The sequence below is a fragment of the Gambusia affinis genome, linkage group LG05, assembly GCF_019740435.1.
Source record: "Gambusia affinis linkage group LG05, SWU_Gaff_1.0, whole genome shotgun sequence".
Classification (NCBI taxonomy): Eukaryota; Metazoa; Chordata; class Actinopteri; order Cyprinodontiformes; family Poeciliidae; genus Gambusia; species Gambusia affinis.
The window spans coordinates 30,439,678-30,455,741 of NC_057872.1; the positions used below are offsets into that span (position 1 = coordinate 30,439,678).

Sequence of the window (16,064 nt, forward strand, 5' to 3'; positions counted from 1 at the left end):
AATAATCCATAATTCTAATTACTTGACATCAAAGTTACAGTTACTTGTTTCAATACAAGAGTAAATGTTTACTGCAAGCAAACCAATATTAATGAAAGCATTTCACTTTGAATCTTATCCAATTATTCACAATGTTTTAGATTTCATTCTTTGTAACTTTCATGCTTGGAAATAATAGTCTTTCCTATCTGCAGGCTGAAAACAGAATATTTATTTATTAAACTTTAAGTTTACTGTTGAGTATAAATTCCTCTTAAATGATTCATTTTAAAGATAACTTTGTTTATTGTTAACTAAAATCTCCAGCATCTTCTTGACTTAGACTTTTTCTTGACAAATGACATTTCGTTTCTATTTAAAAACTGGAGAATCAGCGGCAACAAGCACCTTCGCTGACTTCCTGTTGCTGCTCCCTGTTGCAACTGACAGGATGTCAGCAGCTCCGTGCACACACAACTCAGCCGTTCTCCTCCTCTACATTTATCAATCATTCATAATGTTATGATAACTAGAATTTATCATAAAATTTATAATTAAACTCTCATGCTAAGTAATAGTCTGAACTATTTTTATAAATCTGCCGTTTCTTAATGAATATTTAGAACTCTCTGAGAATCCGCACACGCTCTGACTTCTAACCACTTCCTGTCGCTGCAAAGGGTTATTTCTCCTCCTGTGTAAAACCTCAATTCATTACATTTTAACAACCATAGATTATTTGATTTTAGTTCATCATTATAACTTTTCCTTTCTCTTTATCAATAGAGGGACTACATATCAAGTAAATAAGGGACTACACATTTGATAAACAGCATTAATCAACCTACAAAGCTGCAACAATCTCTTCAGGCCTTTTTATGCTCGGTTTTTCTGCATAAGCCTGGACAGATCTCATACACACATATCAGATTTCTTGACAATTGTTACGTTTGAGAACTGAATATAATAAATTATCTTATCACAGAAACACTTTTATAAGTATTTACAAATTAAACATTTTATTATGTCAAAACATAAAACGATTGAATCCAAACCACCACTATCATACCTAGAGAATATTGTGCTAGGAAACTTAGAGAGGATAGGTCATATTTCTTTATTTTATACAGCTTTACTAAGGCACGATGAAGAATCCACTGCAGATAAATTGGATGCATGGAGAGCTGACATTCGAGAAGAGATACAAATATCGGACTGGAATACTGCATGTTATTGAAGGAAGAATTACTATGTTAGCTTAATTTGGAAAAAGCTTGGCTCTCTCTATTTCTTCCTATTTCCCGGGTTCTTCCAGCAAGCAGCGTGTGCCAATCAGGAGCGACAATGCGTGATGATGTCACAGAGTTACAGCGTTTAATCCAATAGAAAACCACAATGAAGTAACAACACAAGCTGCAAAGCAGCGAAGATACACACTCATTACCTGAGACAGACAAAAATATAAGGCAAAGATGCGTCTTTGGAGAAAGCTGATGCAAAAAGCAAAAACAGGTCAGCTGTCTGAATTATTATCACTGTGTTCGATCTCTTATAGTGAAGGCGTTTCTCTCCTTGTTAATGTATTCAATCAAGGCGTAGCTCTGTATGACCAATCAGACGCTACCTTGGACGCCAATAAAACTTAGAACTTCCCCTAATTTCAAGCTAAGATCAAAGGCCCTTTTGGTCTCCTATAAAACAAAGGAGCAAGCAGCTGCTTCCTGATTTTCCTGGGCTCTGGGGGCACCTGGACAAATAAAACCTAAAATAAGACTTCACAGATACCTGTGGAATTCGGAGTGCCTCCCGGCCAAATCAAGTAATTTAGTTTAAGGAAAGATTATCTTCACAAACCAAGTTTTTTACTCAGCATCTCAAAAGATTTGAATCTTTGCCTTATTACATAAATCCTGAACAATTTTCTAATACTAAACAGCACATTTTCATTGAAACAATTTCCATTTGATTCAGAAATTATCATAGACAGTACAATTTTCAAATACATTCAGCATTCACCATTCTAAACTTAAATACACTTTGGTTAAAAACTTGCTATTAATACTTAGAAAAATGTTAATGATCTCAACATTCTATGTTGCATTTTAGTTTAAACCATACCAGATGTGATTAAAAGACCTTTGATGTTCTGTGAACCCAACCGAGTTCTGTTTCACAGGCAATACTAATTTTATGGCCTCCTGACCTCTGATAACACAGCAGGAGGAACCTCACAGAGAGATCACAGATTTGACCTACTTCTAAATATTTACCGATAGAGTAGTTTTAGTTTCAAATCCTTTACACAAACCTGTTTAAAATTAAGAAATTTGTTCAAAATCAGACTGTTCATTATAACCTTTACATCTGGGGTAAGATTAGCTGTATTAAGCACTCCAAAATAATAATTTTCCGTAACAATGTGTAAAGGCCCAAAAGCAATCGATCAATACAAGCATGAAACTCCTTCAGTACAAGTGGTTGATGAGAACTTACATCACTCCAGTCAAATTGAACCACTGGTCACCTAACATCCCAGATATTTGCTGCAAATGTTTGGTTGGAAGGGGTACTCTCTTTCACTGTGTATGGGAGTGTCCAAAGTTACAACAATATTGGAACTTGGTTACGAAAACTTTGTCAGAGATCGTTGGAGTGAATGTACCTGCTGAGGCCAAATTGTGTGTTTTGGGTATTTATTCAGAGAACTGTGCTTTTAATTCCAGACAGTTAAAATTGATTGACTTTGGACTCCTGCAGGCCAGGAGATTAATATCTCTATACTGGAAAAAAATAGATATACCATCAAAGCACATGTGGGTGAAGGAGATGTCATCCTGTATGGCTATGGAGCGACTCACTTATATTGTCAGAGGAAAAGGAGCGAAATTTGAAAAGACATGGTCACCGTTGACCGAGTTTCTGAAACGTTACAAAGGACATTAAGAGAACTGTGCAGAGATTGCTGGGGTTTTTTTTGTTTGTTTTGTTTTGTTTGTTTGTTTTTGTTGTTTGTTTTTTCTTTTTCTCATTGTTCATTATTGTTTATTTGTGTTTGTTTGCTTTGGGGACCAAGTTATTTAATAAGAATCTGTGTTAAGTGTATCACTGTCACTTGCTCTTTCTTTTGTTATAAAATTCAATAAAAATATTTCTTAAAAAAAAAAAGTAATCATCATTAACTATAGAGAATACACATTAAGTAATCGTCATTAATCAACATACAGGGCTGCGGCAGTCTCTTAGGCCTTTTATGATCTCTTTCTCTGCATGAGCCTGGACAGATCTCACTCTCACATACCAGATTTCTTGACAATATTTTTCACTACTGAAATTACTACCACTGCCTCTTTCTGTGGTCAACACTAGACCTTTAATAAGCAAGATAAAAATAAATACATAAAAATCACCAAGCAAGAATCAACACAGAAACGCAAACAGCTTGTAATGAAAACTGAAGACGGTCAGTTAGTGGATGAATGTGTGTGTGTGGTTTCTATAAAGATAAATAAACAAATACAAATTATAAGTACTAGTCTGAAAATACTCCTTTCACAAAGACAACCAAAAATTAACATGTGCTTGAAGTCTGTAACAACGCTAAAAGCTGTTTAATACTTAACTATGAAAATGTAAATCCTTATGGCACATAAATAATTACCAATCCTGCTAATGTGTCACACGATAAAATATAAAAGCAAAATAAGGCATTTCAATTGGAAAATGAGAACCACAAACAGCTGCATCAAATTACATTAAACCGAGCCTAATTATGTAATGCTAAACGACTAGCTGTTAACTCTTCACAGTATGCATAAACTACACTGTTATGAAAACAGACCCGATACCTCAGAGTGTCATTCTGTGGACACTCTAGGAAAAAAGTAAAGAACTCGTGCAAAACCATAAATTTAACAAAATGATTTAAAAAAAAAAAATGTAAATAAAAAATGACCATACAAAATCAGTTATACAATTCCTTTTCTTTCGTTCCAAAAAATACACGGCATACACGGTCAAAAACTGTATTGCTCCGTGATTATGCAATTCTTCTTCCGTCTGTGTGTTTTTCTAATGAAATATGAGGTTCAACAGGAAGTAAACTTTGAAAATAAAATAAAGTTCTGATCAAATATTAACATTCTTTACTAAAAATGACTAAATTAAAAGACAAAGCATTTTACAAATAATCTAAATATTTCTTATTTATGGCTCTAACATGCAACAAAATGACCATAATTTTCTACAATATAAAGTGCAAAACAGCTGTTTGGCATTTAAAAGACAGAGCTAAATCTCCAACAGCATTACTTACTTTGAATGGATGCACACAGTTGAGAAGATGTAATAAACGATGTCCGTGTTCAAGGGTTGCTAAGCCGGGTGTCTGGGACACGAGGCGGTCCACCAATAACCCACCGTGTTTTCTATTAATAGATGTTAAGTTGACCGGAAATGTAAAAATATTACTGGGTGATTGAATGTTACAGGAAGACATTGTCAGTGAAATGCTATTTAAACCTGCAACTATAGAGTCTTAAAAAGAAATTAAGAAAATCTAACTAAAATGAGTATCAATTATTACCTTAATGGAAAATTCTGCAAAGAAGCATGAGTCCTCGCCGAGGGCTGACACTCATATCAATATAGGTCAGCCTGTGGAAGGAGGCGCACGCTTTCCACACCAAGGTAAACTTCACAGACCCAGCTGCTTTTTTAATTAAAACAAAACCAAGCAACGCTTAACCTGGTGGGTGGGCAAGCAAAGCCTGGCTGACCACCAGGTTATAATTCACTGGGGGAAACCCTGCTGTGTTGATAGCCGAGAGCAGCTACTTAGTGACGGAAAATAAATACCACATATAAAACACCTTGATGAAGGAAAACTAGAGGACTGAAAACAAATAATTAACAGTCTTTTGCACACTGCTGAAAATAGGTGCATTTAACATAAAAATTACAAAATAAAAATACCCTGGATGAGTCCAGATTAAAGAAACAAAAATGTAAATGACTAAAATCGGCAGACCCAGAACGATTCAAACACAGCAAATCCATCAAGCTCAAATTAACTCTGTCAGATTTGATTTCAACACTTTTAATACTTGTACAGTCTTAATTTTCTGTCTACTCCCCTATTCCTACAGGTCCAAAATGACCCGCCCTAACAAAAGCCCCAAAATAAAGCAGCTTACATAAATTTGAAATCCAAAATCTATTTTGCATAATGAAACAATCAGTTATTTATCAATTCAATTTTTATCATGTATTTTTTGTTACACAACACAAAAAGATGAGCAACAGTATTACACTTTTGTTTTTACGACAAACCAACTGTCAAGTTTTCTTTTAGACAGTAAAGGTTTATTATTGTAATTATATAAGTGTGAAGTAATTACTTCGGAATTAACTTTACTAAAAGGGAAAAAAGTCAATAATCTGTAACTTTTTTGTCAAAAGTTCATGCTGAGGTTCTTAGTAGGAGGGGCAGAGGCCTAAATTATGATTCTGCCCAGGGCCCCATATTACCTTGGGCCAGCCCTGCATGAAGAGCCGCTGCATCTCTGAGCTGGAATCTACCTGGAATCTACCTGGAATCTACCTGGAATCCCCCAGTGGCCTCTATGTCAGTCCACCGATGCTTTTAGGACATTTTGATTTGTTTAATTGTAGCATGTTTGGCTTCATGCTGCAGTTCTAATTATTGCTACAGTATTCTTGTTGATGTTTATGGGATGTTTTGTGAGCTCCAAACCCAACGGGCCGAATCTTTGAGGTTCTGCAGTAACTTTTATTGACAGCCGCAAACCTCCAGCCCAGATCCCGTCAACAGCGGCTTTAACCTGCCTGGTAGAAACGTAAAGCAGAGCAAACAGTCAGCAGGTGGTACGGGGTGGTGGTACGGGGTGGTGGTACCGGGTGGTGGTACCGGGTGGTGGTACCGGGTGGTGGTACCGGAGCTTTGAGCTGCATTGCGGTGACAATCTGGTATCGTTTCTTTATATCCGGTTATCTGGTTCTGACCAGCAGTGGTTGGACCGATTCAGGCTGCCTGTAGCGAACCAAGAATTTAGTCCGCCACTGGAGCAGAATGATGAAATTAAAGTTGGAAGTTTTCTCTGAAGCCAAAGCATTTCTGTGTTTAGGGGCAAGGAGGGTTTTTCCCAGGACAATTATAAAACATAAATAGAAACAGTTTTTCTAACTTCAACATCAGATCTACATTTTTATTCATAGACAAGTGTATGTTAGGAAAGAAATATATTCTTGCCCATAATTGGATATTTAGAGGGCGCAGATTCGCCCCCCTCCTCCTCACTATGGGCCCTGAGTCTGAGCAACATGGAGGAACTGAGAATCATTATTAGACTGAAGGCAGCCAGACTCATTTATTTTGCTAAATTATTATCGTTAGCTAAATATTATTGTCGAGGGGCTCAACCATGCTTCCTCACACACAGATAAAAATAATTTAAGAAAAAAAAGCTCAGAAAGGGCACTAGGGGTATCAAGTGTAAGGTTGTTCACAGGCTCTATTTGTCAGATAGTAAACTTGCAAAGTTGTTTCCAGGGTCAGATGAGGCTTGCCCAAGATGTAAGAGTGAGAAAGACACACTCGGTCATACGCTCTGGGAATGCGAAAGATTGCAGGCTTTCTGGAGAACGTATTTAAGACCCTGTGTGAGTCGTGGAATATTAATATTCCACCAAACCCACTCAAGTCAATATTTTGGGTTGTTCCAATATGCACTGCGTCAATCTGGCAAACTTCAGCTGTAGCCTGTTCGATATTGACTGCCTGTCAATGGATATTTTGTCGTGGAAAAGAAAGAGACACCCCTGCATCCCCAGAACCAACATTCAGCTTCTATGCTACAGAAATCTGGAACAAACTTCTGGAGAATTGTAAAACAGCCGAAACACTGAGTTTCTTTAAATCTAAAGACCCACCTGTTTAGAGTTGCTTTTAAAACATTAAAATGAAACAAACATTTTGATTACCATTTAGTAACGATGGCACTTGACAAAATGTAACGCTTCAGTTAACTGTGTTCTATGACTTTGTATTTTGTGTTTTTATGATGCAACACTTTGAACTGCATTGTTGCTAAAATGTGTTGTTCAAATAAACTTGATGAATTGACAGCTTGAAGGAAAAAAGATTTATGACAGTCTGAAATAAAATCTGTTCACAGAAATTTATCAACCATCAAGCCCCATTCTACCAATCTTGGCAAGGATACTGGATAGGGTTACATCATAGTCAAGGCAGTTGGCGCTGGGTTAATGGACAACCGCTCACCACCAGGTAAGAACTATTATCTAAAAATATGCATTTTTAAAGCTGCATGACTTATACATGACTTCTAAACTTTTATAAAAGTGACATTACTTTTATAATAAAAAAATTTATTTCAACAAATTTTTCATATTTGTTGAAACTGCTATCATGTCCTAACAGTATGGAATCAGACTAATAAGATGTGAAAACATTGGGCTCCTCTGCCTTCTCCCAATGCTCTGAGTGCTAACTAGAAGCAACCAATCAGAGCCTGGGGGCGGGTCTTAGCGCTGTCAGTCACAATCTAGTGCGGCTGCTCTCTGTTACTGCTTTTCCCAATCAGCAGATCCAGCTGTGAATGCTCAGGCTAGTTAGCATAGCCACTGATGGCAGCGGATACAGTTTTACTGTAACAGTAAGTTGTTTCTCTGCCGTTTAGCAGAATCTAGATTAATCAGTTTTATTAAAATCCTAAGCTGCTGTTGCAGTTGAATAATTAGATTCAACTGTAGAAACAAGAACATTTAGGGTGCGGCGGTGGCGCTGGAGTGAAACGTTCGACTCCTCAGTCTAATCAGTTATCACAGGTTGAGTCCCGACCTGTTGACCTTTGCTGCATGTCTTCCATCTTTCTCACAACCCGGTTTCTTCTCCACTGAAAGCCAAATAAAGATCACTATAGCCAAAAAAAAATCTAAAAAATTAGATCTTTTTTAAAACATTATATCTTTAAAATCCAATCTTCCAAGTTTGTGAAACACCTTTTATTTACTTTGAGTCTGACTTCTTTTAAAGTGTCTTTATTCATATAGAGACAACAACACATTTAGATGCGGACAGTTATCAGTTTGATGTCAATAAGCTTGCTGTACAATTTTTATTTAATAAATGTTCTAATGGTTCATGTTTCTGTCTTAAAGCTTCTGGACAAAGAACCTTACCTTTATTTTGGGAGGAGCAATGCATTTGCCAGGAGAAAAAGTCGAAGTGAGCTGGATAGCAGCACTTAAAAGGATGCACAACAGATTCATCTGTGAGAATGAGAAGCTTAATTGGCTTTTCTGATTAACACCGTTCTAAAGTTTCAATGAGGAATACTCAACTGTTTCTTCAGTTTTTGGTAAATCTCATAAATAAAAACAATCTCATCTGTTGGACTGTTGAAGCAATTTTTAAGGTTCTTAAACTTCCTCTGTTTCCTGTTTGCTCATCTGAATATCACTGACAAAGCTGCCACTGAGTGACAAGTGACAGCCTTGTTACTCAGACAGACATATTTAAAAACAATTAGTAAATGTATTATTGTCACAAAGTTTTTGTCAAACTCACATTTAGTAACAGGAGAGTCAATTAAATCCTATTTAACTAATCTTTTTTAGTTATTAAAATGATTTGTAGCCAATCCTGGTATATGTTGACTGTCAGTGGCTGTTTTCTTCTGTCACTGACTGATTTAACAACAGACGTTTGTTTTAGTGAATTCAGAGTGCAGCTTGTTGAGGCTCGTTTCCGGTGAGAGTTGGACTCCGCCAGGGCTGCCCTTTGTCACCGATTCTGTTCATTACTTTTATGGACAGAGTCTCTGGACCAGCCAGGGTGTTGAGGGGATCCGTTTTAGTGGCCATAGGATTGCATCTCTGCTTTTTGCGGATGATGTGATCCTTTTGGCTTCATCAGGACGTGATCTGCAGCTCTCGTTGGAGCGGTTCGCAACCGAGTGTGAAGCGGCTGGGATGGCGATCAGTGCCTCCAAATCTGAGGCCATGGTCTTGAGCCGGAAAAGGGTAGAGTGCCTTCTCTGGGTCAGGGAGGGTGTCCTGCCCCAAGTGGAGGAGTTCAAGTATCTCGGGATCTTGTTCGCAAATGGGGGAAGAAGGGAGCGGGAGATCGACAGGCGGATTGGTGCAGCGTCTGCCGTCAAGCGGGCGCTGTACCGGTCCGTCGTGGTGAAGAGAGAGCTCAGCCAAAAAGCGAAGCTCTCGATTTACCAGTCGATCTACGTTCCCACCCTCATCTATGGTCATGAGCTTTGGGTCATGACCGAAAGAACGAGATCGCGGATACAAGCGGTTGAAATGGGTTTTTTCCGCAGGGTGTCTGGGCTCTCCCTTAGAGAGAGAAGCTTAGTCATCCAGGAGGGACTCAGAGTAGAGCTGCTGCTCCTTCACGTCGAGAGGATCATCTGGTCAGGATGCCTCCTGGACGCCTCCCTGGTGAGATGTTCTGGGCACGTCCTAGCGGGAGGAGACCCCGGGGAAGACCCAGGACATGCTGGAGGGACTATGTCTCTTGGCTGGCCTGGGAACGCCTTAGGATTCCTCTGGAGGAGCTGGTGGAAGTGGCTGGAGAGAGGGAAGTCTGGGCCTCCCTTCTGAAGCTGCTACCCCCGCAACCTGACCCGGATAAACGGAAGAAGATGGATGGATGGATGGATAAAAGAGAAATATATAAGCCTACCTGTGGCGTCGAACAACCACATGCCAGGATAACGCTGCCACCGGAACGTCATTAACAATGCAGCCCCGTATAAAAACATCTGAGCAGCACAAACTTATTTCAGAGGATCAATTTAAAACAGTTTTCCTCCAAAACTACCACAGCCAGCAAACAGCATGGGCCCAACACACACCTGGTCTCACACACAGGAAATTAACACTTGGCCACCACCTTCCAGCTTCCCTTTTGTAGAAGTTCAGGCTGTGGAGGGAGCGACACCTAATGGTGCCACTTGTTACTGTTGAGGAAAAATTATTATTTTTAGTGTTTAATACAGTTAATCTAACGGCATGTGTAAAAGGTATATTGAACATTCTTATTTTGAACAAATTTCTTAATTTCGAACAGGTTTGTGGTAAGTATTCAAAGAACAGGAAAATGCAGATCAAAGGGGATTTCTCAATGAGGCTCCTGTTGTTAAATTAGGGGACAGGAGGCCATAAAATTAGCATCTCCTGGAGGGCAGTATTACTTGAGCCTGGAGGAGAGAAGTCTTTTTGGTTTGCACGTCAAAGGTCTCCCAGGGCCAGCATCTGGGATGGTGTAAAACTGAATACAACATAGAATGTTAAAACCACTAACATTTAATTTCTAGGACATTTTTCTAAGTACTGAATGATGAATGTATTTGAAAATTGTACTATCTGTGACAATATCAGAATCAAATGGAAAATGTTTGAATGAAAATGTTTTGTTTAGTATTAGAGAATTGTTCAGGATTTATGCTGAATGGGGTCTTGGAAAATGATTGTGTTAACAATACTTAGGATTGAATGTTATGTTTCATAGGTTAAGAAAAGCAATTGTACCTCATTTTGTACTGTTGATTTTCTGTGTTATTTTTGGTAAGGACTCACTTTGGAGATGCTGGATGCAGCAGAGCAAAACTGAGTGTGTGAAGGTACCCTTTCCTTGAACCAAATTACTGGATTTAAGTTTGTTCTGAGATAACGGGAGACACTCCGAATTTCACAGGCATCTGTGAAGTCTTATTCTATGGTTTTATTTGCCCAAATGGCCCTAGAGCACAGAAAGCCAAGATGCAGCTGCCCCTGCTCCTTTGTCCTACCAGGGACCAAATGGCCTTTGATCTCTGGTGTAAAATTAGGGGAAGTTCTAAGTTTTTCTGAGTGTCCAAGGTAGCTTCTGATTGGTCAATCAGAGGTACGCCTTAATTGAATACATTAACAAGGAAGGAAACACCTTCACTATAAGAGTTCGTGCACAGGAATAATAATTCAGATAGCTGTTCCTATTCTGCCTTTTGGCATCAGCTTTCTCCAAAGACATGTCTTTGCCTTCTTTTCTTTGTCTTTCCTTTCTCTATCTTTTTTCTCTCAGGTAAAGAATGTATATCTCTGTAACTCTGCGGTTTTCTTGTTAATTCATACGCTTCTTTGTATGGGATTAAACTCAGTAATTCAGTGACGTCATCACGCATTGTTGTTTTCCTTGTCGCTACACGTCGCCCGCTGAGGGGACCTGGGAACCAGGAAGGAAGAGAGAGCCAAACTTTTTCCAAAACTAGCAAATAAAATATTCTGAGCGCCATCATCCAAATCATTAATACACGAGTTATAAAAGGTTCCTTTTATTTCGGCCACTGTTGAAGACAAATACTCCTCTGATGCGATCAAATACAATAACCCATGCCATGAAGAAGCACTGCTCTTCACGCTTTTATTTTGAAAACCGACAAGCAAAATGAAGCATACTAAGCATACTAGCATACTAAGGAAAAAGCTGTCTTGACTGGGATAGGGACCCAGAATGATGATGGCAGCCGGTGTCCACAAGCACGAAAAAAAAAACTCAGGAGCCTCTTCTTCCTCCTCTGCAGGCACTTGAACATCCTCCCAACGCTCTTCTCAGAACAATGTGCTAGCAGGAAAACATCAGAGGCATAAAAGTCAGATGATATGCAGAAGCCACGCTGACTAGCATGTCTCTGTTCTGCAGCAGCTCTGAAACTCCAAAGCCCGGGAATTCCCCTAGCAACTGCAGTGGGCTTCAATTTAAAACAGCATTAGATTCTTTATGAAGAATATAACTCCATAAAATAATATGCACCTTATTAACATAAATGAAAATTACATTTTTCACTTAACATGACAAACTTAACAGTCATTTTAACTCACAATACCCATGGTAGAACAGGAAATTGGTTTCTAAAATATTACCGCATTAACGACAAACTTATTACATAAAATTAGAACATATACAACATCACAAATCTCCAGTAATGCTCACCTAGCAGGAAAACAGAGGCATAAAAGTCAGATGATATACAGAAGCCACGCTGACTAGCATGTCTCTGTTCTGCAGCAGCTCTGAAACTCCAAAGCCTGGGAATTCCCCTAGCAACTGCAGCGGGAATGCTGCCGTAAAGTAATGTTGTTCAGTTCTCTTAAAGGGACACTACCCATAAAATAAAAGAATACAAAATACCCCCAAAATATACAAATACAGCAGGGTTACATCCTCCCCCACATAAAATGTGATGTCCACATCACTACCAGTAGTCAGGGACTGAACTAACCCTGCAAGTTGTTGTTGCAAGGACACCAAAAAACTACAAACCAGTGTCTGCTGTGTCGGGGAACATAAGTTGTGTTGTTGATGATGAACTTTAGGGCCAACCTGGTAGTCACAGAGTTAGGCTGGTCCAATGTCCCCAAGAGGTCGAGCAGAGTTCTGTTAAATCTTTCTACTGGATTACCTCTTGGATGGTAGGGCGTAGTTCGAGATTTGGAAATTTTGCAAGTTTGCAGAGCTCAGCAACAACTTCAGACTCAAAACAGGCTCCCTGATCACTATGCAGCCGGCGGGAAAAGCCATAGTGACTGATGAAATTCTCCCACAACACTGCAGCGACAGTCTTGGCAGTCTGATCTCTAGTCAGATATGCCTGAGCATATTTGGTGTAGTGATCTGTTATCACCAAAATATTTCGAGTGTCTTTGGAGTCAGGTTCTAAAGACAAAAAAATCCATGCAAACAAGTTCAAGAGGACAACTGACTTTGATGTTTACTAATTTAGATGCTTTCTGTAGCCTTGCCTTTTTCCTCACACATCTTTCACAGATTTTACACTTTGCCTCAATGTATTTAGCCATCTTTTGCCAGAAAAATCTTGGTCTAGCAAGCTCAAAAGTTCTTTCTATGCCCAGTCTCTGTATGGACACCTTCAAAAGCTCTTTCTCTGTGGCTGCTGGGCAGCACAAGCTGATGAAAAGTTTCACCTCTTTTGTTGAAAACTTTACGGTACAATAGTCCTTCCATCAAAACTAGTTTTGACCTCTCCCGCAGAAGTAAAGATACTTCTGACTCTTCAACCGTGTTTAGTGTTGTAGCATCGGGCTCATTTTCTAGAAAATGGATAACCCTAGCCAAAGAATGATCATTTCTTTGCAAATAATACCAATCCTCTCTAGAAATTTCAGGCAATGCTGAGACCTGGCCTTAAGACTGGGTCTTCCAGGTCCTCTGGGACAGCACCTTCATCACACAAAAGTGTCTCAACTGCACGTATTTCCCCATCCATTCCCTGCCTATCCTCTGCATCTGCAACATCTGTCACCCCAAGGCACATGTACAAACTGTTCACTAATTCTCTGTCCAAAACCTTAAACTCATCAGAGGATGGGCTGGCACGATCCAATAGGGTAGTTATTCTCCTGTCTATCTCTTGAGACTCATCATCATCTTGAGGTGGCTCGTGGGGCCTCCTAGAGAGCCCATCAGCATCAACATTATGTTGGCCGTACTTGTAATGAATGTCAAAGTTGTACAACGACAATGCTGCAAGCCACCTATGGCTTGTGGCATCAAGCTTTGCACTGGTCAGCACGTATGTTAAAGGATTATTATCTGTCAGTACTTTGAAACTAGCCCCATACAAATAGTCATGTAACTTCTCACTGACCGCCCATTTAAGTGCGAGAAACTCTAATTTGTGCACAGGATAATTTCTTTCACTTTTAGAGAGACCACGACTTGCATAAGCTATCACTCTGGTCTGACTGTCCTGAACCTGATAAAGAGCTGTGCCTAACCTTGTCATGCTAGCATCTGTATGAAGCAGATATGGGAGCTGCCAGTTGGAAAAAGCAAGCACAGGAGCTGATGTTAGCTTTTCAGTGATGAGCTCAAATGCAGTTTGACACATAGGGGTCCATCTGTCCCCAAGTGGATGTGACTGTTTGCGAGGCCAATGGCTAAAATTTTTATGCCTAGGACTCCAGTCTCCTTTCAACAAATCATTCAGAGGTCTAACCACTTTGGCATAATCCCTAACAAAACGTTGGTAATAGCCAGTGAAACCTCAGAATGACCGCAGCTCTTTAACTGTTTTAGGTTGAGGCCATTCTTTCACAGCAGCTACTTTTTCTGGATCGGGTTCTATCCCCTGGGCAGATATCACATGCCCCAAATACTTCACAGAAGTCTGAAAGAATTTGCATTTAGAAGGGGACAGTTTGAGGCCAAAACCAGCAATGCGTTTGAGGACCTTCATTAATCTCTCCTCATGTTTTTCAATCAAACTTGAGAATATAAGATCATCTAAGAAGGCAACAACCTCCCAGAGGTTAATTCCTTCCATCATTTCTCCATAGTTCACTGAAATGTGGCTGGAGAGTTAGTCAAACCTTGTGGCATTCTGCGGAACTGCCAGGTACCAAAGGGCGTGGTGAATGCTGTTTTTGGTCCATCTCCAGGTTCAACATCCAGCTGATAATACCCACTTTTAAGATCCAACACAGTGAACCACTTTGAACCTGACAACAGCGAAAATGTCTCCTCTATCTGAGGTAATGGGTAAGCATCTTTTTTAGTTAAATTGTTCAGTCTGTGGTAATCCACCACCATTTGCAACTCTCCATTCTTTTTACGGACTAAAACAACGGGAGAGGCATAGGGACTATGAGGTTCTTCTATTACACCCACAGCCAGAAGATCTTGAAGATGCCGTTTCAAATCATCAAAGTCTGCTGGTGAGCCCCGTCTTGTTCTCTCTTTGAAGGGCACATGAGGTTCTAGTTCAATACGGTGAGAGACACCTACAACGCTACCAACATCTAGCTCATGCCTAGAAAAGGCCCTAGCAACTTCAGTGTGGATTCTACGTTGCATGTGTTCTTTTAATTGGGGTGATATGGGGCTGTCACCAAAGTCTAGATCGAGAGCTTCAGATGTTAGTGCTACTTTTACATCACTAGCTACTGTTGAAGAAAAATTATTATTTTTAGTGCTTAATACAGTTAATCTTACGGCATGTGTAAAAGATATATTGAACATTCTTATTTTGAACAAATTTCTTAATTTTGAACAGGTTTGTGTTAAGGATTTAAAACTAAACTATTCGATGGGTAAGTATTCAAAATTCAGGAAGGAAAATGCAGATCAAAGGGGATCTCTCAATGAGGCTCCTGTTGTGTTATCAGAGGACAAGAGGCCATAAAATTAGCATCTCCTGGAAGAGAGAAGCCTTTTTGGTTCACAGAACATCAAAAGTCTTCCAACCAACATCTGGGATGGTATAAAACTGAATACAACACAGAATGTTGAAACCACTAACATTTAATTTCTAAGACATTTTTCTAAGTATTAATAGCATGTGTTTAACTAAAAGGGTATTATCTAATTTTAGAACTACTAATCTAGTAAATGATGAATGTATTTGAAAATTGTACTATCTGTGACAATATCAGAATGAAATGGAAATTGTTTGAATGTTATATTTTATAGGTTAGAAAAGGAATTGTACCTCATTTTGTTCTGTTGATTTTATGTGTTAATTTTTGGCTTAAGGCAAAGACTCAATCTGTTGAAGGGCTGAGTGCAGGGGAGCAGAACTGGGTTTTGTGAAGGTAACCTTTCCTTGAACCAAATTACTGGATGTAAGTTTGTTCTGAGAATTTATGGGAGACACTCCGAATTCCACAGGTATCTGTGAAGTCTTATCTTAAGCTTTTATTGGCTCAAATGGCCCTAGAACCCAGAAGACCAGGATGTAGCTGCTCACTTCTTTTCTTCTACTGGAGAGCAAATGGCCTTTGATCTTTGGCGTAAATTAGGGGGAGTTCTAAGTTTTTCTGAGTGTCCAAGGTAGCTTCTGGTTGGTCAACCAGAGGTACACCTTAATTGAATATATTAACAAGGAAGGAAACACCTTCACTATAAGAGTTCATGCACAGGAATAATAATTCAGATAGCTGCCCTATTTTGCTTTTTGCACCAGCTTTCTCCAAAGACGCGTCTTTGCCCCCTTTTCTGTCTCTGGTAATGAATGTATATCTCTGTAGTCTTG

The 16,064-nt window shown here is 39.3% G+C and overlaps 1 protein-coding gene across 1 annotated transcript in view; it reads left to right on the top strand.

The window, feature by feature from the left end:
• The window catches only part of LOC122831849 (golgin subfamily A member 6-like protein 7), a 79,592-nt gene that overhangs the window by 26,131 nt on the left and 37,397 nt on the right, over positions 1-16,064 (top strand). The window contains exon 7 of the mRNA XM_044118356.1: positions 7,173-7,285. Within this exon, the coding sequence (XP_043974291.1) occupies positions 7,173-7,285 (113 nt within the window). The remainder of the gene's footprint in view (positions 1-7,172; positions 7,286-16,064) is intronic.